This window comes from Saccopteryx leptura, chromosome 3 (genome assembly GCF_036850995.1).
Source record: "Saccopteryx leptura isolate mSacLep1 chromosome 3, mSacLep1_pri_phased_curated, whole genome shotgun sequence".
NCBI lineage: Eukaryota > Metazoa > Chordata > Mammalia > Chiroptera > Emballonuridae > Saccopteryx > Saccopteryx leptura.
The window spans coordinates 106,216,964-106,243,085 of record NC_089505.1 but is presented as its reverse complement, the minus strand read 5'-3'; the positions used below and the strand labels follow the sequence as shown (position 1 = coordinate 106,243,085).

The following is a 26,122-nucleotide window of genomic DNA, read 5'->3' as shown; positions in this document are numbered from 1 at the left end:
GCCTCTGGGGGCCTTTAGTAGATGGAATTCAGTGCTTAGAAATTCACTTTGGTAGGGAGTTCATTAAAGCAGGATCAAGTTCGTTACATATTTTTTGTAACCTACTTTTTAAAACTCAGTGATAATAGTATCAATAGCTAACATTTACAAAGCAACTCATTAACGTGTGGGCAGGTGGGACCTTTTTCAGTAAGCCCCAGGAGGTGGGTGTTATTTATTATCTTTGTTTACCGGGAACACCAGGGCTGAGAGAGTTAAGTACCTGCCCAAGGCCCCCCAGGTGTTGAGAGAGGCACCATTGGCCAGGCCTTCTGAACAGCCCGCCGTTTGCTGCCTGACAGCTGGCACGTGTATTTTCCCATGTCCTCAACTATCCTTGGAAACAAGTAAAAAAAGTCTTCTATTATGCATTTATGCCTTTAACATTTTTAAAAATATATTCATTGATTTGAGAGAGAGAGACATCGACTTGTTGTTCCACTTACTTAAGCATTTCTTGTTTCCTGTATGTGCCCTGACAGTGGATCAAACCTGCAACCTTGGCATTATTGGGGCAATGCTCTAACCAACTGAGCTACCCGGCCGGGGCCTGCATTTATGTCTTAAAAAAATGCTTTTTATTAAATGTATTGATTTCAGTGAGAGAGGAAGGAGGGGAGACAGAGGGTGGGGGACATCAAGTTGCTGTGTGTGCCCTGACCGGGGATCGAACCAGCAACCTTTGCGCTTTGGAACAACTGAGCTATCCAGCCAGAACCATTTATGTCTTTTAAATACCTGATTTAATAGTATGGATTTGTGACAACCCAGTTAATGAGAGCTGCATGGTATTCCAGGTTAGGGTTGTGCCCCAACTCATTTGGCTACATAGTTCCTATTATTGGGAATGTAGGTTATTTCCACTTTTTCTCCCTTACAAATAACAAGGCCCTGGGTCTCTGTGACCCGAGGGCTGAATATTTAGATGCCCTGAGTGTCAGAATCAAAAAGACCCTTAGAGCATCAGGCTCGACTTTTCATTTTACAAATGGGGCAACAACGGAAGTGAGAAGGGTGAAGGGGGTGTTGGTCTGGGTTCCAGAGGCTGTGGCCTCCCAAGCCGGGATGTTGCCTGCTCCCCCGTCTGGCCCCAGTGGGCATGGATGAGGGCGGTGCCCTGTGGGAAGAGGTGCTCTGGTAGGGTTGGTAGTGGAGGAGGTGGTGGAGAGGGCAGTCTGGAGCTGGTGGTGGAATTGGGGGGTGGGGTGGGGAGGGTTCTTCTGCCAGGATGTCCTTTGCAGAGTCGTTGCTGAGACGAGAAGTGTCCTGTCCTCAGAGCTCCTCTGTGGAAGCTGGGGAGGGGGGAGAGAGTTTGGAATAAGAGTGGAGGGAGTGTGTGTCAGCACACGTGCGGGTCTGGGCTTTGTTGATCTTTGGTGGGTGGTGTGTTAAGATCAACCTGGGCGCCCTCTGGCCCGCCTCACTGCCCCTGGCCAGCCCTCTGCTCTCCGGGAACTGGGCTCTGGCCACTTCCCCAGCAGATGCAGACTCTGTGCCCCTCACTCCCTCCAGCAGCAAGTGAGTACGGAGGGTGCTGGGTTCCCAGCCAGGGCAGCTGTGGACGGGGAGGGGCTGGAGACTGAGGCTTCCCCCTTCCGGGTCCAGGCTCTCCATTGTGTAGCCCCCTTGGCTGTCCTGCTGCCCAGAGCCTGGCCCCGGCCCACATTCCTGCGGGGACGCTCTGGGTCTCCAGGTTGGAGCCGGTGAGCGTGAGGGGCACTGAGTTCTCACAGGACTCGGGGCATTTTGGGGACAGAACCAGTGGGGACGAAGTCTCCAGGGATCCAGGGGGCTCTGCTCAGACCACTCCGCATTTAGGACCTGGTCATTAAGTCGGTATGCATCTGTACAAATCACTTCTCTCTCTCAGTGCTACCTGGTGTGGTAATTCCCCACTGCTGACCCCACTCATCAGGGGGTAGGAGAGTGCAGTTCTTTCCCCTCCCTGGGCCTCAGTTTCCACATCTGCAAGAAGAGAGAGTTGAACTCAGTGATCACTCAGGCCTTAAGGTTTAGCCTTAAGCTGCGCTCTGAGGTGGGAAACGTGCCATGTGATACCAACAAGCGGCTGCTGAGTGTTGCCCAGGGGCTGGGCAACAGGAGTGCATTATCTCCCTTGATTCTCACAGCTCTGTGGACTATGAATTATTGTCCCCATTTAACCAGATAGAGGCTCAGAGAAGTGAAGTTACTTTCTCAGTCACCCAGCAAATAAGCAGGGCTGAACTTGAACCCAAGACTATCTGAATTGAAAGCTGATACCCACATCCCTGCTCACATCGCCTCTAGTCACCAGAAGGGTAGTGTCTGAGTCTGGCTAATGCAGGGAGGAAAGCTTGGGCAGAATTAATTATACTCAATTTTATTCTAAGCTTTTGCAGCATGATTAGCACTGCACCGGGGCGCTGGGCTCCTGGCCTCCTGCCAGGTGACCTAATTTATGTGTCTGTTTCTGTAACTCCCCCTTTATCCCCCCTCATTCAACCTCCCTTTTTCTCTCTCTGCTCTCTCCCCTGCTGGGTGGCCTTGGCAATGCCTTATAACCTCTCTGGGCATTTATAAATTCATCTGCAGGATGGGTATAATCAGCCTGATTCTATTTTCCTCACAAGGATGGTGAGACTTAAATGAGAATAGTCTTCAGAAATAATAACAATAGAAATATTAACGTATAACTAACAATAATCGTAGCTACATTTATTTGTTAAGCTCTAGGTCAGGGGTCCCCAAACTACGGGCCCCCGCTCATGCGGCCCCCTGAGGCCATTTATCTGGCCCCCACTGCACTTCCAGAAGGGGCACCTCTTTCATTGGTGGTCAGTGAGAGGAGCATAGTTCCTGTTGAAATACTGGTGAGTTTGTTGATTTAAATTTACTCGTTCTTAATTTTAAATATTGTATTTGTTCCCATTTTGTTTTTTTACTTTAAAATAAGATATGTGCAATATGCACAGGGATTTGTTCATAGTTTTTTTTATAGTCTGGCCCTCCAACAGTCTGAGGGACAGTGAACTGGCCCCCTGTGTAAAAAGTTTGGGGACCCCTGCTCTAGGTGTTGGGTCCTGTGTTCAGGTCAAGTATCTGGGTGATCTTATTTGATTTTCATAGCAATTCTACATCATCCTATTATTATCATCCCCATTTTACAGATGAGAAAACTGACATGCCAGAGAGTCCGTGGCTTGCCTGCTTTCCTGTGTGTAGTAAGGGAGGTGCCAATTCCTTTGGCTTAACCTCTGTGCTAGCCTGTTTCTCTGGGAAGGCTCATGACGGGGGAGGGCTGGCGATGGGGGCTGAGCATGAGAGACCCCACACTTCTGGTTTTGGTGAAAGGCTGAGGACAGAGGGAGGTGCCCTGTCTTTCTCCTTGATCATGTCCCCCACACTCAGTGAGAGTCTGTGACACGAGGAGATTTACCTGACATCTAGCTGCTGTGTGTACCTCACCTGGAACTCTATGGAGAGGATCCAGTAGGGGTGGCTGGTGAGTGAGGGGGCCCTCTGATCACTGTGGGAGATGGAGGTGCCTCTTTGGGGTGAGGCTGTGTGGGTCAGCTCAAGATGAATAGTGGTAAGGGGACCGTGGGGAAAAAATGGCAGGATCGTGTCCATCCATTGGGAAGGGTGCCCTGTCTCACTGGTGTGTGTGCTTGTATGTACCCAGAAGGGAACAGGTGCCTTTGATGTGCGTGGTACGTGTGTGTGCAGAGGACTGGGGGGTGCAGGTATCAGGGGCTTGTTGGTGGGCATCTGAGAGTGGCCGTACGTAAGATGGGGTGAGTGGAATAGTGTGTGAGAGCACGTGGTATGTTTGCCATGTGCTCGTGTGTGTACGGTGTGCGTGGACATTGGGTGTGTGTGTGTGGCTCTGGGTAGTTCTGAGCTGAGCTCATGCAGGGGGTGAGTAGGGGGGTGGATCATGGGTTGTAGGAGCCCTGGATGAACAGTGGGCTGGGGGCAACCCTGGGCAAGAATTCTAAAGACCGAGGATATGTTTGTGTCTCATTTCTAAACTCTAGCCTCAGTGTCTGCATCTGTGAAATGGCAATAATAAAACTCTGGGAGGCTGTGAGGATTGAAGAAGGCAGTGCAGGCCGTGTGCTTCCAGTGCCTGACCTGGGGAAGGCCCTCAGCAGCAGTGGGCAGAGGTCTCTAGAACAGCCCTGAGCCCATCAGTGGCTCTGCCGGGAGCCTTAGACCTGCACTGGCTGCTCAGGGAGCCTCCTGTTAGGTGTCAGCGCCTAGGATTGGGGATGTGGGGAAGCAGAGGTTCAGGGGCTTCTGCAGTGGGCATGCTCTCCCGCCTGCACCTGGAGCCTGTGCACAGTGGGTGCGGGGGACACAAACAGGAAAACGGTGTTTACAAGTTGGGAGTTTTGTGTCAGAGCACGACAGTGTCCCTGCCAAGGGGATGTGTGCACCGTGATGTGCTTGGACTTGGGGAGAGATGGTCTGTGCGCTGGGCGAGGTGTGTGCCACTCGTGGTGATGAGATTTTGCTGAAGTTTGTGTACAGCATCCACGGGTGTGTTAGGTGAAGAGCAGGGTGCATCTGTATGTCCGTGTGTGTGCACATGTGGCTAGGGGTGTAGTAAATGCGTGAGCATGTGAGGGCGTGTGCCAGGCTCTGCTCTCTGTGAGTTAAGATGGGCACAAAGGTTGGGGTCAGTAGATGTTACTTATAATTATGTGTGTATATTGGTGTGTGTGCCTGTGTACTGGGATGTGTGGTGTGTGCCTGAGGATGTAGCTGGATTGTCAACTGCAGTATGCTCGTGTGTGTGTGTGTGTGTGTGTGTGTGTGTGTGTGTGTATTAGGCACAGGAGAGTGTGAGTTTACCTGAACAGATGCAGTGGGGTCAGGGCAAGGCCGAAGGGTCCTGGGGCATTCCGATTCAATGCTCCTTTAAAGCAATGGATGGGTAATTATGCAAATTATGCATGGGTTATGCAAATATAAGGTTATCTGGGGGTCAAAGGCTGTCTCCCCCCTCCTCTGGCATTTTGTGACTTTTGAGGTTTTCCCTGCTGCCTCCCAAGCTCACTTCCCCAACCCTGCTTCTTTCCTTTCTCCTTTCTGTCCTGCTGGGAGCTGCAGCCACCAGCAGCACCCTGCAACGTTCCTAGGAGGGCCCCATGGAGCACTGGCCCCCCCGAGCTGGCTCAGGGAGGTGTACAGCTGGCACTCAGCCACCTTGGGGGTTGCTGGGCAGGATGGCATTTTGCACCCCACCCCACCCCCATAGGTCTCAGGTTGTTCCAGCATTTAGCTACCCAGGGCGAGTTCAGGGGTGACTGAACTATTGGCCACCCCTCCCTTCACCTCGTCTGCTTATTTGGGGGGAAGATGGTCTCTTAGATGCCCGTTTGGAAAATCACCGAGGTGGCCCCTTCCCCAGCTTTGTCTGATGAGTGTGAAGATAAATTAAGATGTGAGAGAATTCTCTCCCTCCGCCTCCCACTCTCACCTTCTCTCTCTCTCATACAGCAAGTCCTCCCCCCCCCCCCCCGTGCCCCTCTGACCCCTGGCTTTCCTCTGTCCCTGCCTCTTCCTCCCATGTCTCTGCCCTACCCCCTCCTTGTCATCCCCTCTGTTCCTCCATGATCTCTCCCTCTCCTGCTCCCCCTTCTCTGTGGGGAGCTGGAGCTCCTGGTCCTTAGCATGGAGGAGATGGTCGTCATGGTAACGGTTGTCATGTCAATGGCTACTGAGCTGGGGATGAATAGTATCTAGGTGAGAGCTACCTGAGTGGAGGCTGATGGGTTCACAGAGGCTCCTTGCTTGTCACTGAGCCTCAGAGCTGCACAGTGTGCACTCCCGCCCCGTGCCTGCCCACATGCATGCACCTGTTTGCACTCAAAGGCACGCCAACACACGGTACCTCCCTATGGCTGCCTTTAGGTGAGTGTGTGTCAGGGTGTGTCTGTATATGTTCTCTCTGTGTCTCTGGATATGTCGTTTCAAAGGTCTGTGTGGCTTTGCGGTGAGGGTCTTTGGAGTTTTCTGTAGGCCTTTCTAGGAGCAGGGTGTTAGGGGTTGCTGTGTAGCACTTGTCCCTTGGAATCATGAGGACTCCTTGTTTTGGCCCTCATGTTTATCCCAGTTTGAAAGTCCCTAGGGACCACAGACTTAGACCCTCTCCTCCTAGCTAAAGGTCTCCCTGTCCTGCCTGGAAGGACTGAAAGACAGTGACGGTGGCCCGCATACAAGCGGAGCCTGAGCCCTGGTCCCTGCTTAGGCCCCATCCTGGGTGGCCCTGGGCAGGAGCTGCAGGTTCTGGCTTCAGGCAGTTTGCCTAAGAACTGAGCAGCGTCTCCAAGGGACTCCAGCTTAGCTGGCCCAGGAAAGAGACTGGCAGTGCGGGGAGCCTTCTAGCTTCCTCACCCCAGGTCCTGAGGGGTTCTCCTGGGTACTGGGGGTGGAGATGGGAACTGGGAGCTGAGGAAAGTTGGACGATGGCTGCTCTGAGCTCCTGGAATGTTTAAACCAGAGGAGGACGTAGCAATTAGTCATGGGAGCAATTACACTAATTGTTTCACTCCATGACTCACTGGTAGCAAGTAAATACTGATTAATTCATTACTTTGAGACTGTGTGTGTGTGTGTGTGTGTGTGTGTGTGCGCGCGTGTGCGTGTGCACATATGTGTATGTTAACAGGGGCGGGGGGGGGGGAGTCTCCTGGTCCCCTGCCCTGGCCTCCTGCCCTGACTGGCCTGGGTAGGGCTTTGGAGCAGGTGGTCGAGGCTGGGGGCAGGAAGCCAGGATTGGGATCCTTTCTCTAGCTCTGTACGAACTCCAGAAAAGGGGCCTGGCGGGGGCGGGGGTGTGCGAGGCTGGGCACGGAACACAGTGCTGATCCAGCCCCTCTCCCGCTCTGTACCTTCTGTGGCTTCCACGCCAAACAGTACAGGTGCTCAGATGCCACCGCAGGTAAGGTCGCCCGCTGGACACTGAGCCTCCTGGGATGGGCTTCCCTCGCCTCCGCTCCTGCCCTGTCCCACCCCAGACATGTCTTCCAACTCCAGCTCCATTCCTTTCACAGATGTTTCCTGAATGCCTCCTATGTGCCGGACACGGTCCTGCCTCCGTAGAGGTGTAGTTGAGTGGGGCGAGTACAGCGCACACCCGAGCAGACACAGCGCGTGGCAGTGATAGGTGTGAATTCAGAAGCACAAGAGGCTCTCAAAGATCAAAGCAGGAGGGCGAAGGGACAGGAAGGAAGAGGGTTCCAGGTGGAGGGAACAGCATGAGCAAAGAAGGCAGGAGAGAGCTGGCCTGTTCTGGAAACAGAAAGGGGCCAGGGTGTCTGGAACCCAGTGGTTGAAGAGGTGCAGAGGGGCCCTGGGCAAGGCGGGGGCGCGCTGGGCCAGCTGTGAGAGCACAGGCTGCTCTTCCCCACTGGGGGCCTTCGTGTATTCTGTGCCTTCTGCCTTTCTCTCTTTATTTCGGTTTAAGACTCGAGTGATAATCTTCAGACCTGAGCACCAGGAGTCAATCTTTCCTTCCTCCGGAGAGCTCTCAGGGGGCAGGGCCTATGGCTAGGCTCAGTCTGGAATCAGGGTCAAGGTGTGGCTGGAGGGAGGGCCCGGCCTGGCCCTCCCAGGGGGTTTGCTCTCCTGTCTTGGATGTCCTCGGTGCTGGCTCTCAGCCCAGGTTTGCAATAAGGAGGGACAGTCTGGACCCAGGAACCACAGCTCCTTGGCTTCCCAGGTCCTGACTATAGGAAGTCTTGGGCCTGCTGAGCTGGGGGCTGGAAGGAGCTCCTCTCAGCTCTCCTGACTTCCTGGAGACCCTTGAGGCAACATCAGGCCCTGAGCTGACTGCCTTAGAGATCCTTTGGGGGGGGGTTGACTTCTTGTTTTGGGGAGGACCTAGGGCCAGGGCTGGAACCTGTACTCCCTTCTCTTCCTGCGCTTCACCTTTATCCCAGGAAACTCTTCCAGAGCCCCAGATCTCCCCAACGCCATGTCTGTCTGATGGGACTAATTGCCCTGCCTTTGAGATTTCAAGGTGTGAGACTGTGGGTCCCAGGCCAAGTCTGAATCTCATCATATCAATCACATGCTCTCTGGTGACCTGGGCCTCAGTTCTGTCCTCTGTGGAAGAGGGTCTGTGATGCTGGCCACACCAAGAGTAATACTGACGTGTGCCAAGCACCTGTGCATGCCAGGTGCGTTCAGCACTGCACATGTATTAGCACATTACCCCGAAGGCAGGTGCTGTGTGCTATGAGTAATGGGTAAACTGAGGCACAGAAAGACTAAGTAACTTGCTCCAAGGCACATATTTAGGAAATGATGAAGCCAGGACTCAAATCCAGCATTCTGGCTCTAAACCTGGTTCTGCCATCTACTGGTTCTAATCAGGGGATGGGGGAGTGACTGGGGTCATTGGTGGTGGCCGTCAGCAAGATGGGGCTGTTACCCATGCCCCTGGGTGCTTAAGAAGTGGTAATTAGGGCCACCCTGGCTCTGCCCACCTGGAGGCCATCTTTCCACTGTTACTCAGTCCATGAGTGTGTCTGTCACCTCTCTGGGCATCTCCAGGCTGCTGGCCTTGGGTGCTGAGCCCTGTGCCTGTCTCTGCCCTCCCCAGACTCAGCGCTGGCGCAGTGAGAACTTTGAGAGGCCTGTGGACCTTGAGGGCTCTGGGGACGATGACTCCTTCCCCGATGATGAGCTGGACGACCTGTATTCGGGGTCTGGCTCAGGCTGTAAGTACCTCCCCTTCTTCCTGTGTGGGTGTCTTGCCGACAACATCAGTCTGCTTCCAGTGTCTCACACAAGTGGTAGTGGGGGGGGGGTCAGGCAGGGGTATCTCATGGACCTCAAGCGCGAGAAGGGCCAGTCATCCTTCTGGGGATGGATCCAGGGCCTTAAGGCCTCCCAGCTCCCCACAGTCGTCTCTGTCTCTGTCTCTGTCTCTGTCTCTGTGCACTGCTTGGGTCTCCTTGCAGACCTCCGGCCTCCATTGTGGGAACAACATAGACATCCCTCAGTGCCCGGCTTTCAGTGCTGTTCTGACCACTTGGAGGAACTTAGCAGGACAAGTTCTCAGCGGAGACCATTTGATTGACTCAACCCCTGAGGTCTAGTCAGCTATTCCCAGGACAGGGTTAGGGCACTGATGGAAAGGGTGGGGCCTGGGACAGCTGGATGTGAGGCTGGCCCTACAAAAGGCCAATGGAGTGGTGTGAGTTCGAATGCCAGCTTTGCTCCTTAACAGCTGTGACACCTTTAGCTGCCTTCCCTCTCTGAGTCTGAATTATTACTGTGAATGGTGATGAGTATACCTTTTTTTCAAAATCTCTAGTGGGCTTCTGCTTAGACATCAGGGTCTGGCACAGAGAGGGAGCTCTCCACAGGGGTATGTGCTGAGATTTGAGCCCAGTGAGGACAGGACAGATCTGCTGAGATAGTGGGAAGAACTAGCCACTCAGAGCCCCTGGTCTCTCTTCTCCTCACTTTGTCCCAATTTTTAAAGCTTCTCGCAAGTTTTCTCTGATGAGTCATGCATCTACTCCCAAACCTTCTTCTGGGCCACTCATCACTTCTCCTCTGCCCGGTTCAGGCCCCCGAGGTGCTGGGTGCAGCGGCTCTTTTTCTCTCCTCATTTCCTCCCAAGTCCCTTCACTTGACCTGGTTTGAGTCCTCCAGATTGCTCACACATTCCCTCATAGGAAGGTCTCCTTTTACCTCTTGCCCTCCTCCGCCTGTGCCTCCAGGAGCACTCAGTGCCCTACCCCCACCCGTTCCCGGACGCCCTTCCCGGCTCCTCCAGCCTCCAGCCTCCAGCCTCCAGCGAGATTTGCGGCCAGTAGGCCCTTAGTTACCACTGCCTGGATTCAGCCTGTTAGACGCTCTGGGCTGGCTGGGCTGGGATGGTCAGGGGAGATTTCCTGGAAGAGATGGTCCCCTGGAGGAACTTCTGGCTAGGCAGAGAGGAGTTGGGGAACACCCACCAGCCTTCAGCCAACTGGTAACCTTTGGCCAAACTGTGCCTTCCTCCTTTCCCCATCTTGTCTTGAGAAAATTGTGCAAAGAGTGAGTGTTGGGAGCCCCCTATCTTGATGGCTTTTGCTTCCCTGGGATCCTCATACCACGCCCCCCACATCACCCAGATCCCTAGCTCTGTCCTCTCCCCCACCCCTCAGACTTCGAGCAGGAGTCAGGCATTGAGACGGCCACACGGTTCAGCCCGGACGTGGCCCTGGCAGTGTCCACCACACCTGCTGTGCTGCCTACCATGGACGTCCAGCCTGTGGACACTCCATTCGAAGAGCTCCCCGCTGAGCGTCCCACCCCAGAGCCAGCCACTAGCCTGCCAGTGGTGACAGAGGTCCCGGAAGAGCCCAGCCAGAGAGCCACCACCATCTCCACTCCCATGGCAACCACTGCCACAACCACAGGGGCCCCGACTGTGGCCTTGGTGCCTGCCACAGTGGCCACTGCTGCTCCTGGCATCCCTTCTGCACCCCCTTCCACGGCCACCACCTCTGTCATAAGGACCACCGGCCTACGGAGGCTTCTTCCCCTTCCACTGACCACGGCAGCCACGCCCCGGGCCACCACCCCCGCAGCACCCTCACCGCCGACCACAGTAGCTGTCTTGGACACAGAGGCCCCAACACCCAGGCTGGTCAGTACAGCTACCTCCAGGCCAAGGGCCCTTCCCAGGCCAGCTACCACCCAGGAGCCTGACATCGCTGAGAAAAGCACCCTGCCCCTGGGGACCACTGCCCCGGGACCGACCGAGGTGGCTCAGGTAAGCAGGTCGGGCGAGGACAGGGAGTGAGGGCAGAGAAGGGTGGGTCGGGGTCAGGAGTGCGGGAGGATGAGCTGGGCAGGGCTGAGGCCTGGGAGGTTCTGGAGAAGAGCCAGATCCGGGTGGGGAGAGGGGCATGTGGCTGGAGGACCAAGGCTGGCTGTGAGTCACGAGATGATGATGGAGGTCGAGATGGGTGGGGATGGAGGAGGGATCAGGCTGGGTCTGAGGATGTTGGGAAGGAATTGGGGGATGTGGGTTGGTGGGGGCAGGGCCAGGCCTGTGTGTTAACAGTGCAGACTCGGGCCAGGCAGCCTGGGTTGGAATTCTTCCACTGCCACTTTTTAGCCATGGGAGTTCAGGAAGTCACTTGTCCTTCTAGCCCTTCTATATCTCTGTTTCTTTATCTGTGAAAGGGAGAAAATAAGAATGCAGATCACAGTGTTGAGAGAATTAAGTTCCTTGACTTATCCAAAGTGCTTAAGCTAATGCCTGGCGATAGCAAGTAGACCAGACGTTTTGGTATTGCTGTTGTGATCATCATTGCTGTTATTATTAGTCTGAGGGCAGCCAAGCAGGCAGGCAGGCAGAGGAATGCTTGTAGTTGGTGGCAGGCTCAGTGCTACACACTGTACTTGTGCTGTCCCCCTCCTCATGCCACCCCGTGATGGCACCGTGGTCCTCGTCCTTTTACAGGTGGGCCACTGTCCCCAGGCTTCACAACCAGCAATGGCAGAGTCAGGATTGAACCTGGCAGTTGGCTCCAGAGGCTTGGGCGTGTGTGTGCGCGATGGGGTGAGGGAGGGAGGTCATGGCTGGAGGGTAGGGGACCGAAGGGAAGAGGATGGAGATGTCAGAATGCCGAGGATGGATGGGATCAGAGATGGGAGTAGACTGGTCCTTGCTGGGTACACCGGGCAAGGAGAGTCCATGGTGACATTGGTTGGGCTGCGAAAGCCCTTTGCAACCAGCCTCACAGAGTAGTGCCCGCAGACGGTGGAGCTGCCTTTGGGTCGGCGTCAGCCCCCTGACTCCACAGTCAGCTCCGCAGCAGCAGGCCCCGCCCCTCTGAGCAGCTGGGCAGCCGTAGTTAGCAGGTGCACGGCTAAGTGGGAAGGGGAGACAGTGACGGGACCAGGTTGCTGGTGCAGCCTGTGCACACTGCCTCTCAGCCTGGGCACCAGGCCCGGCCCCTCCGTGCCCACCCTCTGTATCCCTGCCCCGATCCCAGCTCTGGTCCTGCCCCACGTGGTGCGAGACATCCAGATTCGTGGTCACTGGATGCTTCCCTGGACACCTGCCTCCAAGGGGCATCATACTCTGCAGCTGTGCTCTTGGACTGACCTCCAGGCTAAGGGACTCACCTCTGCCCCGGGCATGTGGACTGGGGACCAGGCCCAAGTATATAACAGTTGTATCCAGCAGTCCCCTAAGAGAAACTTAACAGGGACCCCCCAACGTAGCTGAGGGGGAAGTGATGGAGATGGGATGGGGACAGTGTGTGGCCAGGTGAGAACAGAGATAGTGCAGTATATGGTTAGAAACACAGATGCTGGAGTTGGATAGCTCTGGATTTTAGTTCTGCTTCTACTACTTACTAGCTGTGTGTCCCTGGGCAAGTCACTTAACCTCCCTGAGTGTATTTCCTGTTCTATAAGTTGGGCGTAACACTACCTCTTTCGGTCTTTTTCTATAATCTTCATACATCAGCCTGGTTAATTCTTTTGTGGACTGGCACAAAATTTCTGGCAGACTGGCAGTTAAAAAACACGGGTGTAGATGTTGTGAGAGAAAATGCCCATAATGTGTTTAGCAAAGTGGCTGGCACATAGTGAGTGCTTGCCAAGTGTTAGCCCACTGAGATAGATAGATAGATAGAGAGAGAGAGAGAGAGAGAGAGGGAGAGAGAGAGAGAGAGAGAGAGTGTGTGTGTGTGTCTGTCCTGTGCCGGGGGTGCCAGGGCCTGGTTTCTGGCCTCATGCCATTCTCCCTACAGACCCCAACTCCAGAGTCCTTGCTGACCACTCTCCGGGATGAGCCAGAAGTACCAGTGAGTGGGGGGCCCAGCGGGGACTTTGAACTTCCAGAAGAAGAGACTACGCAGCCAGACACAGCCAATGAGGTGGTGGCTGTGGGTGGACCTGCAACTAAGCCGTCGCCTCCACCTGGGTCACTGCCCAAGGGTGCCCGCCCAGGCCCTGGCCTCCTGGACAATACCATCGATTCAGGCAGCTCGGCGGCTCAGCTGCCTCAGAAGAGCATCCTGGAGCGGAAGGAGGTGCTTGTAGGTGAGGCTTGGGCCCCAGCGGAGCTCAGGGTAGTGCAGCTGCTAAGGCCTTTGCCCTCCAGGAACCCTGGAGGATGGTCTGGGTGTGAGCTTACAAGGAGGCCAGTTTCCCTGGACCCAGCCTCTGATTCTTCCCTGGACCTTCACCCATCCCAGGGTCTTGCTCTCACTTAATGTTTCCTCCAGTGTTTTCCTCAGCACCCTCTGACTCTTCTTCAGACTCTGCCCTTGACCCCTGCTTCCTTGGGCCATGATGGTCGACCCCTCCAGGACCTCCCCCCTGGGTCCTAATTTCTGAGCCCATTCGTTGGCTTGGTCTGCCCCCACCTTCGACCTCAGTCACTGAGGACCTGCCCTGGCCGAGTCTCCTGAGGAGCCTGGATGCAAGGTCCCAACCCTTCCCGGGGAGGAGCAGTGTGGCCTTGGGCAGCCCTTCACCTCTTAGGCTCCCCTTTCACCAGCTGCAAAGTGGAGACAATCGTTTTGCCCTTAATTGATTCTCAGTGCATATCTAGTGATATCCTCTGGTTGGGAGGGGTCAGTCTTTAGTTGTCAGACTTCTTTCCTAATGGCATATAAAATACTGGAGCATCTTCCCACTGATGAGGCCTTACAGTGGATGGGGAATGGAGCACCACCCCTGAGCTTGTGCAGCTTCGGTGGGTTAATGTGCGTTAGGCGACCGGAACTGACCGGGCTGCGGTAAGGGCTGGAAATGGCAGCAATTAGAATCGGCTCCAACTCCAGTCTCATCTTCTCGTCTCCCAGCCTTCTCCCCACTCTTGCCCCCACCCCCAGGGCCCTTCCCCTTTTCCCCAGACCCTCCCCTTATCTCCTACTCATACCCCCCACCCCACCCCCTCTGGACCGTGACCTCTGCCCTCTTCCTCCACAGCCGTGATTGTGGGCGGGGTGGTGGGCGCCCTCTTCGCTGCCTTCCTGGTCACCCTGCTCATCTACCGCATGAAGAAGAAGGATGAGGGCAGCTACACGCTGGAGGAGCCCAAGCAGGCGAGCGTCACGTACCAGAAGCCTGACAAGCAGGAGGAATTCTACGCCTAGCGGAGCCACAGTGCCTCCCCAGAGCCTCAGCACTGCCCCTCTGCCCAGTCCCGGCCCATCCCACCAGCCCTGGCCTGGGACCAGGTCTGGGAGGGAGCCTGGCCCCTGGTCACCTTTTGCCTGCCCTCCCAAGGTCTGCCTGGACTGCCACCTTCACACAGATCTTCCCCAAGGCACAGGAGGCACTGCCATCTCCCCTCGACTGTGCCCTTATGAGCTCATCCCTTGCCCTCCACCAGCCTGTGGCTTTGGGACCTTATGTCAGATGGACAGGAGCAGAGAAGCTCCTGATTGGCTGATGGGAGAAAAAAAGGAGCTTGATTTGGGCTTGAGCCCTAACCTGGCTCCACGGGGCGTGCTGAGGTCTTCCTTTACGGGCAGAGAGGCAGTCGGGCTAGTTTCCGAGACAAGCATTCGCAAGCTCTGTCTTTGAAATTGAGACACTGCCACCTCTTGCTTCTGTCCCAGGGCCCCTCCCTACCCGGGTGAGAGTCTGTCCCTTGTTGCCAGCCTGTTTTGTCCTGGCCTGTCCCAGGTTGTGGGGTCACTGTCCCCTCACTCCATCCCCTGCACATGCATCCAAAGTGTTCACCTCTGTCCCAGTCTGTCCCTGAGAAATTGGCTTCCCACGAGTGCCCTCGCTGCCACTGGTAAGGGCTGGGCTGCTCGGACCTCCCTCTTGCAAGGGGACTCGGCAAGATACCATCTCCCACAAGGTCACACATATTGCCACACCCAAAGACAAAAGCACGAAATGACGAAATCGTGCAGTCCTGATCACCCTACCAGTCCAGACGTGTCACAGACACACACATTCTCCCAAAGATGTTTCTTCTCGTGTTTCTCACGTGCCGGCCCCCTCCCCCTCCCCATGCTTACGACAATGCAAGTCACCAGTCCTGGTCACCCAGTGGTGATGGTGCGGCCTGCCCCCCTCACTGCCTCTGTCTCCAGCACACACAGTCCGGCACCATTCCTGTTCTCTAGCCTTCAGGCTCACTGGGGAGGGCGGAATCGAGCCAAGCGGTCAGCCCATATTGGGTCCCCTGAGGTGCCCTGTCGTACTCAGTCCCTCACCATAGCGCCCACCAGCCGCACTGCCGCTGCCCCTAGTGGGTCCAGCACAGTCGCACATGGCTGCACCAACTCACCCTGGAGGACGGCAGGTGGACGCTTGCCTTTCTCATGAAGTGCGGTGTGGGAGGACCTTGCCACATGCCCCCTTGGGGCACTGCACCCCGGCCGGCCGGCTTTCCTCCTCTTCATAGCCCGCAAAGAGTTGGTTTGGGGCCAGTTCCCCCACTAGCCAGGAGCCTTGCTGAGGAAGGCAGGTGGTTCCTGGGATGTAGCCTCAGGCTGAGGAAGGGGCCTGGATGTCCCAGGACCAAAGGTCCCAGGTGAAGAGGGAGCATGCGGCCCAGCCCCTGGTTTCCCCGCATCCTCCTCCTCTGAGCTAGGGGCTGACTCTGCCTCCCAGGACACAAGTCTCCAAAGTGCCTGTGAGGGTGGGCCCTGCCGCCGGGCCCTCTGCACCCTCTCCCCTCGGCTTCGCCAGGCCCACCTCAGCCCTACCCCGGGGTCCTCCCCAGGCCTTCCCTGTGGACACCTTGCCCGCTTATTTGGCCAAACAACTTGGCGATCTTCCTGGCTGCAGCCGGATGGACCTGCAGCTGGAAGCAGCCCATCCGGACGCACTGCCTGGGCTGAGGACTGAGAGCAGGGTGGGGCAGGGGTGTCACAGGCCCCCAGCCTGCCTCCCCTTCCTTTACCCTTGCAAGCAGGGACACTTCTGCGGCTATGTTAAATGTGGGGTTGCAAATCTTTGGGGAGGGTGCGCTCAGCAGGGGTTCTTGGAGCCCGGGGGTGTGGTTCGACTTGGTAGTTGGCTGGTGCTCACACCCCCACCCCTCACCCACCACCCAAATTAAAGCCAGGGACCCAGGTTTTATTTCTGTTCTCTTTTCAAGATGCACTGGCAACAGAGTTCTGCTGGGTGAGGATTGGGAGAGACAGGCTGCAAGGGCGAGTTTCCAGGGGGGCTTCCACATCCTGTGTGTTTCCACCACCCTCCTTCCAGGCTGGGGCTCCTTTCAGACCCCGAAGCCCCTCTCAGCAGGGCTGCGAGGCTGTGAGGAACCCAGCCATTCCCCGCCTTGGAGGGGGACAGGCACAGGGAGAGGCATCCTAGGCCCAGGAACTGTTGGAGGTGGCCTGGCCTCAGTCACTCCTGGAGCTGAAGAGCTGGGACACGGGGGTGGAGGACACCAATCCCAGCCTCCCTGTCTCCTGCTCCCTGGTGGGTTGCTGTCCTGGGGCAGCGGCTCTGGTGGGAAGGCCTGGGCAGGCCAAGGCTGAGAAACCAGGGAGCATGGACCCCTGAGGTGCCCAGGGGTGCTGGAACTGAGGCAGGAAACCCACAGTGGGGGGTGGGGGGCAACATGGGATGCGTGGCTCAGGTTTAGGCTGGCTGGAGCAGGCTTGGAGCAGCCTGTGTGGTCCAGACTGACCCCAGCAGGCCCGACTCCACACATCCGAGGGCTGGCTTCTCACCTGGGGCTTCTCACCTTTTGGCACCAGCCTCTTCTCTGTGTCCTTAGCATTTGAGAGAAGGGGCCGAGGGCCTCGTTCACTGGGTCCTGGACCTGAGACAAATACCCAGCCAGGCTTTATCTTGATGAAGTGTAACAGTCCAACCAGCTGAAATCCACTCTGGCCAGCCCAGGTTGGGCAAGGTAATCCAAGAGAGTGGTTGGTTCAGAGGACGAGCTGGAGATCTCTTAGGTGCAATGTGGGTGCGGGGTCTGCCCAGGTAGATCCCAGTGGCACTTCCTGGAAGCATGGCCAATGCCAAAGGAGAGGGAGCTGTGTGGTTGACAGCCTCTCTGGGGCGTCGGCTGCCAGGGGGCAGCAGGCAGGCTAGGGAATTGAAGGTTAGGCCCACCCCCAGTTGTGATTTCTGGAGCTAAGCTCTGTCTCTAGGGGGCCAGAGGGGTACCTCTCCTGAAAGACTGTACCAGGAAGGGTTGCGGGCAGTGGCTTGGGGTGCTCAGGCTGGACCCCGCCCCCAGGGTTGGCAAAGTCATCTGTCCAGGCCTCCAGCGGGGGCCCTGGGCATGGGAGCAAGCCCATTTCCGTCCCTCGGGGCAGGAGCGGCTGCCTCCTCCTCGGGTCTCTGGATTTTTTCTGACAGCCAATACCCTGGACCTGCTCCCCCAGGCCTCCTGCCTGTAAATAGAAGCTTACAACTGTACAGATTTACAGAGATGCTGAGGCTGGGCCTTGGAGTTGCTGGCTGAGGGCTGACGGCCCAGCATTCTCCAGGTGCCCACCTGGCAGGCAGCTCGGTGCCCCTGGCCCCAGCGTGGCGAATGCATGTACATATTTTTTTGTAGGCAGCGTGGCTCCGGAGAGCCCTGAAGACTGACTGTCCCTCCTGTGCGTCTTTTCTCCTGTACAGAGCCCTCCAAGAACCTGTCCTGGGGGAGGTGGGACGTTTGTCCTTCCCTGCCCCGGGCTCTCCCCACCCTCTCCTCATAACCTGTTATTAACCACACCTGTCTTGAGTTCATGGCCAAAAGTTTAAGGAGAAGCGGAGGAAAGAGACTGGAAAGTGACCGAGGCACCTGCCCAGCTGTGGGTGCTCCCCTGTCCCAGCCTTGTGAAGGAACTGTTGGGGTTTGTTTGTTTTGGGTTTTTTTTTGTTTGTTGGTTTTTTGTTTTTTTTTAACACTTCCCGTGCTGTGCCCATTTATAAGAGGAAATAAAATTAAGCTGAAATGATGTGCTGTGACCAGAGTGTGAGACAAACAGAAAAGTCATTTGGGGCGGGGCAGCCCACGGTCCCCCTTGGACGTCCGACATCTGCTTTAAAAGAAATTGAGACCCAAGCAAGGAGGATTGACCAGCAACCCCTTGTGGGAACCATTATGATAAAAGCTTCTGTTGGTTGACATCGTTCAGGAAACCACGGAGCTGACTGTGGTGAGGTTGTGGTTGGGTGGGAGCCAGGCTGTGGTGGGGTGGGGGGCTCTGTGGTCCACACCCCAGGGGAAGAACTGTGGCTTCAGGCCACAAAGAGCAAATCTGGGGACCACAGGATATTGGAATCAAACCGGTGAGGTGGAATGGTTTCAGGCCCAGGTGGCATTTCCTAGCCCTGGCTGCAAAAGCTGCTTAGCCATTCTGAGCCTCAACTTTCTCACCTGTGAAATGGGACAGCAGTGAACAACATCCCCTACATGGATTGTGGCACTAATTACAGAAGAAGAACACTTAGGACAGTGCCTGGCACAGCCTCAGCCCACAGTCTTGGATGATGGTGTCGGAACAGAACAGAACCTAGGACAGGAGGCGCTCCATGGCCCAGAACCACACACAGACTGACTTCCTGGGATCACAAGGGACAGAGAACTGGGAGGACTTCTGAGCCAGCCCTGGGCCCCTTGGTGTCAGTCCCTTCTTTAGGGTTTCAGCGGGGGATGTCCCTGCCCTGCTTGCACACCTCTAATGACAGGGGCTTCATGCATCTTGGGACCAGTGGACACTCTACCTGATGGGAAGTCCTTCCTTATTTTCAGCCAGTCTGCCTCTTCAGTGTTTCCCTTCTCCAGTCCTCATTCTTCTCTGAGGACACACCGGACTCTGTCCTCTTCCCATGGGCTGGCCCCTAGGCATGAGTGTCATGGTCACAAACTCCCTCCTCCCAGAGAGATCTCTCCATGTCCCACAAATATTTCCTCTAGAAATTTATTCCTTTTGAAATGTGATACACAGGGTCTTGGTGGTTCTGGGGTGGGGTGGAGTCTTAAGGCCCCGGGATTTGGTAGAAGATCCTGCTTCCCTTCCTTCACTAAAGTTTCTTGAGTACCCGCCCTGTGCTAGGAGTGTTTTGGACTGGCTCCTGCCCTCAGAGCACTTAGTCTATTAGGGAGATGGACAGTAACCAGAGTCTCATAACTATTAACTGTCAGTCACCACTCCAAGCCCCCTCACTGCCACACAGTTCAGGGACCCGTCTTCCAGGAAGCTTTTGGAAGATCATTCCACCCTCCTCTGAGTTCCTGTAGCCTGAAGTTCTCTCTCCCTCCTCAGGGTCCCCTTCACCTCACCTGCATTCTAGTGACGCGTCCATGTTATTCTCTACTTGGAAATAGCATGATCTTGGAGTCAGGTGGACCCAGCTGTGTGCATACAGGTGCAATGTCCTCCCTCTCTGAGCCTCAGCTTCCTCATATGCGAAGATTAGCAATAAGGTTGATATTTGGAGGCCGTTTTGAGGATTAAATGAGATAATATATGGAGCAACTAGCCTGAAGCCTGACATATGCAGCAGCTGACAGCTCGACTTGAATTCCTCTCTTTGTAGTGTCTGTCTTTTCGCAGGCAAAACCTTATTTGAATTCCACCTCTGCCACTGACTGGCTACATGACTGTCGGTGAGTTATTCAAACTCTCAGTGCTCAGTTTCCTCAACTGTAAAATGGGAGCAAAAATAGTACCTGCCTCATAGGCACAGTGCTGAGAACTGTGCCTGGCATAGAGTAGGTGCTATGTAAATTACTGAGTAACTGACGCTGAGTCTGAGTAGACATAAAAATACTGGTGTCAGCTCTGGTATGGTCTCTGACTTAGGCTTAGGCTTGTTAGGTAGGCATATGGGCTGCAGGGATGGGGTGGGCACCGCTGGGAGTCAGAGCGTCGCCCTCTAGCCCGCTGGGCCCAAGGGATGAGCTGCAAAACGGGGAAGGAGAAAGAATAGCTGATTGTTTTCCATAACCCGAGAGGTCACAGCCGCCTGCCCAAGCTGCCCCAAGAACAGAGCGTGCTCAGCTCCCGAGGGCCGCCCACCCTGTCTCTGCCGGTGGAGGGTGGGCTGGGGCAGGCCGAGGGTCCAGGGTGACCACTGCCAGAGCCGTGAGCCTTATCCACACTCAGCAAGAAAGGAGGCTGGGCTGCGAAACAGTGGGGTGAGGTACTGACTGTATCAGGCACCCTTCTCGTGTTAGTATCTCATTCCAGCCTCATACGGTTCTGGCCGTTTTTCACAAATGAAGAAACCGAGACTCAAAGAGCAGAAACATGAGGCCATAAAGCGATGAAAGGGGGGCAGTAGGATTTAAACCTGGGTCTCCGCCTGGAGATCAAGTTCTTTTTAGATCCACCATGCTATTTCCTCCCTCTACTATTAGCGAGCTGTGTGAGTGTGGGCAGGTTACTAAGCTTCTCTGAACCTCAGTTACATCATCAGAAAAACAGATGCAACAGGGTATTGACATGCTCAAAGGTATATTCACCCATGGCCCTGGTAGGGGTGCCTTCCAATTGTCCATGTGCATTCACTGACATTCTCTCATTTGATTCTCGGAGAGAGTGATTACCCCCATTTTACAGACAAAACACTGACCCCATGAGCAAAAGCCACACTGTGGGACACTTCTAAAGAATGGACGACCCAATTTCTTCAACTAATAACTTGTAAGGAAGAAAAAAAGAAGTGGAGAGGGAATGGATAGGTAAGCTTAGAAGGCATATTAACTAATCAATGTGGAACTCGATTTGAATCCTGGTTCACATGAATTCTGAAAAAAAAAAAAAAGGCTAATTATGATACAAGTGGAAATTTGAATGGTGAGTGAATATTTCTTATAAATGAACTACTGCTAATGTTTCTTAGCGGTCATAATGGCCCTGCAGTTATGGTTTTTTTTACAAAGGGTTCTTATCCTTATACCAACTGAGATGTTTGCAGATGAAGCTGTACTGGGTCTGGGATTGGCTTACAGATACGGGAGCAGTGGTGGGCAAACAGATAGTAAGATGGCGTGTGAGTTGATATTAGCAGAAGTTGGGTAGTGGGCACATATCTTATTCTAGCCACTTTAAGTTAAATTTGAAAATTTATTCCCTGCGGGATCTGGGGAAGTGCGGGGGGTCACACCTCCAGCAAACGCAGAGCTGGGGTTTCTGACTCTTAAGTGCCATCTCCTTCCCCTCACACCGTCCCTACCATGGACTCCTGCAGTGTCATATTCTCCCCGGCTTTATGTCATCCAGGTCCAGATGGCCAGCAGCTTCATGGGGCCAGGCCCCTCCCCTTTACACACCGACTCCGGAATGGCTCTGATGAAAGAATGCATATGAATCGTGATGAGTGATGTGGCACCAGCTCTTGCCCTCCCCCAGGGCGGTTGTTTTTGGCCAGGGAGAGTGACAGAGACGGCCCGTCCCCAGCGGACAGTGTGCCACAGCTTACAGGGCACATTCCACGGACACCTCGGGCTTGCTCACTGTTCACGTCAGTCCCAGGAGGCAGGTTGCTTGGGGATCACTCCTCCAGCTTTGAAGGACATTGGATTTGGTCATTTCCCCCCATTTTCAAGCCTCCAACCAAGTCCAGACCTTTATCATGTCTTGCTGGAAATACCAAACTCGACTTCCAGCCTCCAGAACTGAGAAAAAACAAATCTCTTATTTAAGCCAATAAGCCCAGTCTACAGTATTTGGTTAGGAGAACCCAAGTAGATTAATGAATGAATCTTTACAAAAACCCTGCGAGCTAATAAGTACTCTTATTACTCTCATGTTTACAGGTGGGGTAACTGAGGCATAGAGAGTTTGAGGAGACTGAATTTTGGGCAAGAAAACTGTACAGTCGGCCCTGGCCAGTTGGCTCAGCGGTTGAGTGTCGGCCTGGCGTGTGGAGGACCCGGGTTCGATTTCCGGCCAGGGCACACAGGAGAAGCGCCCATTTGCTTCTCTACCCCCCCCCTCCTTCCTCTCTGTCTCTCTCTTCCCCTCCCGCAGCCAAGGCTCCATTGGAGCAAAGATGGCCCAGGCGCTGGGGATGGCTCCTTGGCCTCTGCCCCAGGCGCTAGAGTGGCTCTGGTCGCAGCAGAGCGATGCCCCGGAGGGGCAGAGCATCGCCCCCTGGTGGGCAGAGCGTCGCCCCCTGGTGGGCGGGCCGGGTGGATCCCGGTCGGGCGCATGCGGGTGTCTGTCTGACTGTCTCTCCCCGTTTCCAGCTTCAGAAAAATACAAAAAAACAAAAACAAAAACAAAACTGTACAGTCAACCTTGATTCTTCCTCCATTCTTCTCTTGGTAAACTCTTATGGATCCTTCAAAGCCCTACTCCAACATCATGCCCTCTGGGAACTCCCAGGCAGTGTTAAAGATCTTGGTCCTTCCCACCACAGGTGCCTCTGTATTGTGGTTTATCCTTCAAGGCCCAGTTCAGGCTCCAGCTTTCTTTCTTTCTTTCTTTTTTTTTTTTTTGTATTTTTCTGAAGCTGGAAACGGGGAAGCAGTCAGACAGACTCCCGCATGCGCCCAACTGGGATCCACCCGGCACGCCCACCAGGGGGCGATGCTCTGCCCATCCGGGGCGTCGCTCTGTTGCAACCAGAGCCACTCTAGCGCCTGAGGCAGAGGCCATGGAGCCATCCCCAGCGCCCGGGTCATCTTTGCTCCAATGGAGCCTCGGCTGCGGGAGGGGAAGAGAGAGACAGAGAGGAAGGAGAGGGGGAGGGGGGGAGAAGCAGATGGGCGCTTCTCCTGTGTGCCCTGGCCGGGAATCGAACCCGGGACTTCTGCACGCCAGGCCGATGCTCTACCACTGAGCCAACTGGCCAGGGCTAGGCTCCAGCTTTCTTGAGGTTAGCTGTGTGCATGCAAGTTAAGAAACAGGCTGTGGCCAAACTGGTTTAGTTTGTTTTGGGTTGTTTTTTTTTTGTATTTTTCTGAAGCTGGAAATGGGGAGAGACAGTCAGACAGACTCCCGCATGCGCCCGACCGGGATCCACCCGGCACGCCCACCAGGGGCGACGCTCTGCCCACCAGGGGGCGATGCTCTGCCCCTCCGGGGCGCTTCTCCTATGTGCCCTGGCCGGGAATTGAACCTGGGTCCCCCGCACGCCAGGCCAACGCTCTACTGCTGAGCCAACCGGCCAGGGCCCAAACTGGTTTAGTTTGAATTGTAGCTCCTCTTACTATTGGCAAAATAATCTCAAGAAAGTCACTTGTCTTCTCGTGCCTCTGTTTTCTTATCTTTATGGGGATAAAATGGGGGTAAATCATAGTACCCATCTCATAGAATTGTCCTGCAGTTTAAATTAATACATTGTTCATAGAAAATACTTAGTAAATATTATCTAATAGTCATCTTGACCTATTCCACTTCATGGTGATTTCTTTTTTCTGAGTTCCGAAGAGCTTAAGTATAAAACACACAATTCACCTGACCTGTGGTGGCGCAGTGGATAAAGTGTTGACCTGGAAACACTGAGGTCGCCGGTTCAAAACCCTGGGCTTGCCTGGTCAAGGCACATATGGGAGTTGATGCTTCCAGCTCCTCCCCCCCTTCTCTCTCTCTCTCTCCTCTCTAAAATGAATAAATAAATAAAAAATTATTTAAAACACACAATTCAGCCCTGGCCGGTTGGCTCAGCGGTAGAGCGTCGGCCTAGCGTGTGGAGGACCCGGGTTCGATTCCCGGCCAGGGCACACAGGAGAGGCGCCCATTTGCTTCTCCACCCCTCCGCCGCACCTTCCTCTCTGTCTCTCTCTTCCCCTCCCGCAGCCAAGGCTCCATTGGAGCAAAGATGGCCCGGGCGCTGGGGATGGCTCTGTGGCCTCTGCCCCAGGCGCTAGAATGGCTCTGGTCGCAACATGGCGACGCCCAGGATGGGCAGAGCATCGCCCCCTGGTGGGCAGAGCGTCGCCCCTGGTGGGCGTGCCGGGTGGATCCCGGTCGGGCGCATGCGGGTGTCTGTCTGACTGTCTCTCCCTGTTTCCAGCTTCAGAAAAATGAAAACAAACAAACAAACAAACAAAAAAACCCCACACAATTCAACCCACCAGTAATGACAATAATGATGAACATTTATTGGGCACTTACTATTGGCCAGGCTGTATGCCTGGTCCTTTATATGGTTTTCCATTTAGATGTCATAATAACCCCTACTATTAATATGCCCACTTTACAGATGAGAAAACAGACGTCTTTAAAATGCGTCTAAAATTACATGGCTGACACGTGGAAGAGTGAGGATCGGAACCCAGGCCACCTGTCCTGGAGCCCATGTGATTCATTCTAATTTCTTAACCATTCACCCAATAGTGATAGATGCCTTCCACGGGCCAGTCACTGGGCTAAGTGCCAAGGCTACAGAATTAAAAGACACACAGCCTGGCCCTCAGGGGACACACAGGCTGGGGTGGGGAAGGTAGACATGGAATTAGATACATGAGAGTACTTGCGACGTGGAAGGAACAGGGCTGATCCTCACATCTGCGTTAGATCCATTAGAGGCTGTTTTAGTTAATCACATTCCAGCAATTATTGGGCATATGGTCTACATAATGCTATCTCTTCTCAAAGACAAGGCAAACAGGCTTCTAGAGTGAAAAACTGACACAAAAAGCACAGTTTTAAAAAAAAAAAGCACAGTTTTGGCATTATGTTTAGGTTTCCGAGTAGATCCGAAGTTGTTAAATATGAGTATTAACTGGCATTCTGGTTAATCAGCCACAGTTCTTAGAAAGCACTCACTTCTGGCAACCACCACTTAGGCCCAGTCCCGTTCAGCTAACTTCTATCTGAATGCGGGGTGCACTTAAGTCAGACTTCAATGATGCCAGGTGACAGAGGTGGGGAGAAGGCCTTTGGGAGTACGGAGGAGAAAGCAGTGAGGGCTTCCAGGAAGAGGAAATATTTGATTTGACTTTTTAAAAAAACTTTAAAAAATTTATTCATTTTAGAGAGGGGGAGGGAGAGAGAGAGAGAGAGAGAGAGAGAGAAAAGTGGGGAGGAGCAGGAAGCAGCAACTCCCATATGTGCCTTGACCAGGCAAGCCCAGGGTTTCAAACTATCGACTTCAGTGTTCCAAGTCAATGCTTTATCAACTTGTGCTACCACAGGTCAGGCTTGATTTGACTTTTGAAAGCTATGTAGGAGTTCTTTGTGAAAAGAAGAGGAGTAATATTCCCTACATGAGGGGGGGGGGAGTTATAAAGCACCCCAGGATGTTTGAGGATGGGTGGAAGTCAAGCGAGGCTGGAGTGTTTGGGTCCCCAGGGCTGGCCAGGGCAGGAGAGTGCCTCGGCCTGCTCAGAGCAGGTTTGGAATGTCATGCTACATGGTTTGGAGTTTACCGTATAAGCAACGAGGGGGTGGAGTGCTATGGAGCATTTTAGAGAGAGAGATGGTCAGATTAGTAGTTTGTAAACATGGCTCTGGCAGCCTACTGGGAGATAGGTGAGGAATTGGTGAGGCAATCCATTTCCCAAACAGATTAAATTCCTTGGGGGCAGTGACATTCAATGTCAATGTCTTTCCCTCTGGTGTTTTCTAGAACACCTAGCAGGGATGGGGCATGCAGCTGGTGTTCAACAAATGCCTGCTGCATGAAATTCGTGCATGCCCCAGGACACGCATGCATGTACACATAGTGGGTTTTCGGAACACCTGGAGCAGGGCCCCTTGGCGCTGTCCATGGTACTAAGGAACACTAGGGCTGCAAACCCGTGGGCTTCCTGGTGGCAGAGGGGGCTTGGTGGTGGCAGAGAGGTGTGTGTGTGTGTGTGTGTGTGTGTGTGTGTGTGTGTGTATAGAATGGGGAGGGGAGGGGACCTGTTGTAGTAGGATCAAGGCAGGGTCCCATCTTCTTCAGCCTCAGAAGGGCTACCCAGGTGCCCATGAGGCCATGAGGTTTGGAAGGCAGATTTTCACTTTACCTGACCAAGCCTTAGTTCATGAATCTGAAACAGGAAAGGAAGCCAAACAGAAAGGGTGGAGCTACATCTGGTAATAGTTTTGAATGCCACACTCGTGAGTCAAGATATATAGAAAGAAGAGTGACAAGTCATACTTGTGTTCCAGAAAGATCACTCTGGTGGTAGCAGGGAGGAAAGACTGGAGAGGAAAGGAGATTTTGGAATACTGAGTCACACAACAGTACCCAATAGCATGCA

The 26,122-nt window shown here is 54.3% G+C and overlaps 1 protein-coding gene across 1 annotated transcript in view; it reads left to right on the top strand.

The window, feature by feature from the left end:
• SDC3 (syndecan 3) overlaps positions 1 to 17,933 on the top strand; it is a 38,631-nt gene extending 20,698 nt beyond the window's left edge. Inside the window, exons 3-6 of the mRNA XM_066372639.1 lie at positions 8,636 to 8,753; positions 10,194 to 10,804; positions 12,801 to 13,092; positions 13,987 to 17,933. Coding sequence (XP_066228736.1) covers positions 8,636 to 8,753; positions 10,194 to 10,804; positions 12,801 to 13,092; positions 13,987 to 14,153 — 1,188 coding nt within the window. The 3' untranslated portion in view covers positions 14,154 to 17,933. The remainder of the gene's footprint in view (positions 1 to 8,635; positions 8,754 to 10,193; positions 10,805 to 12,800; positions 13,093 to 13,986) is intronic.
• Positions 17,934 to 26,122: the final 8,189 nt, after the last annotated feature.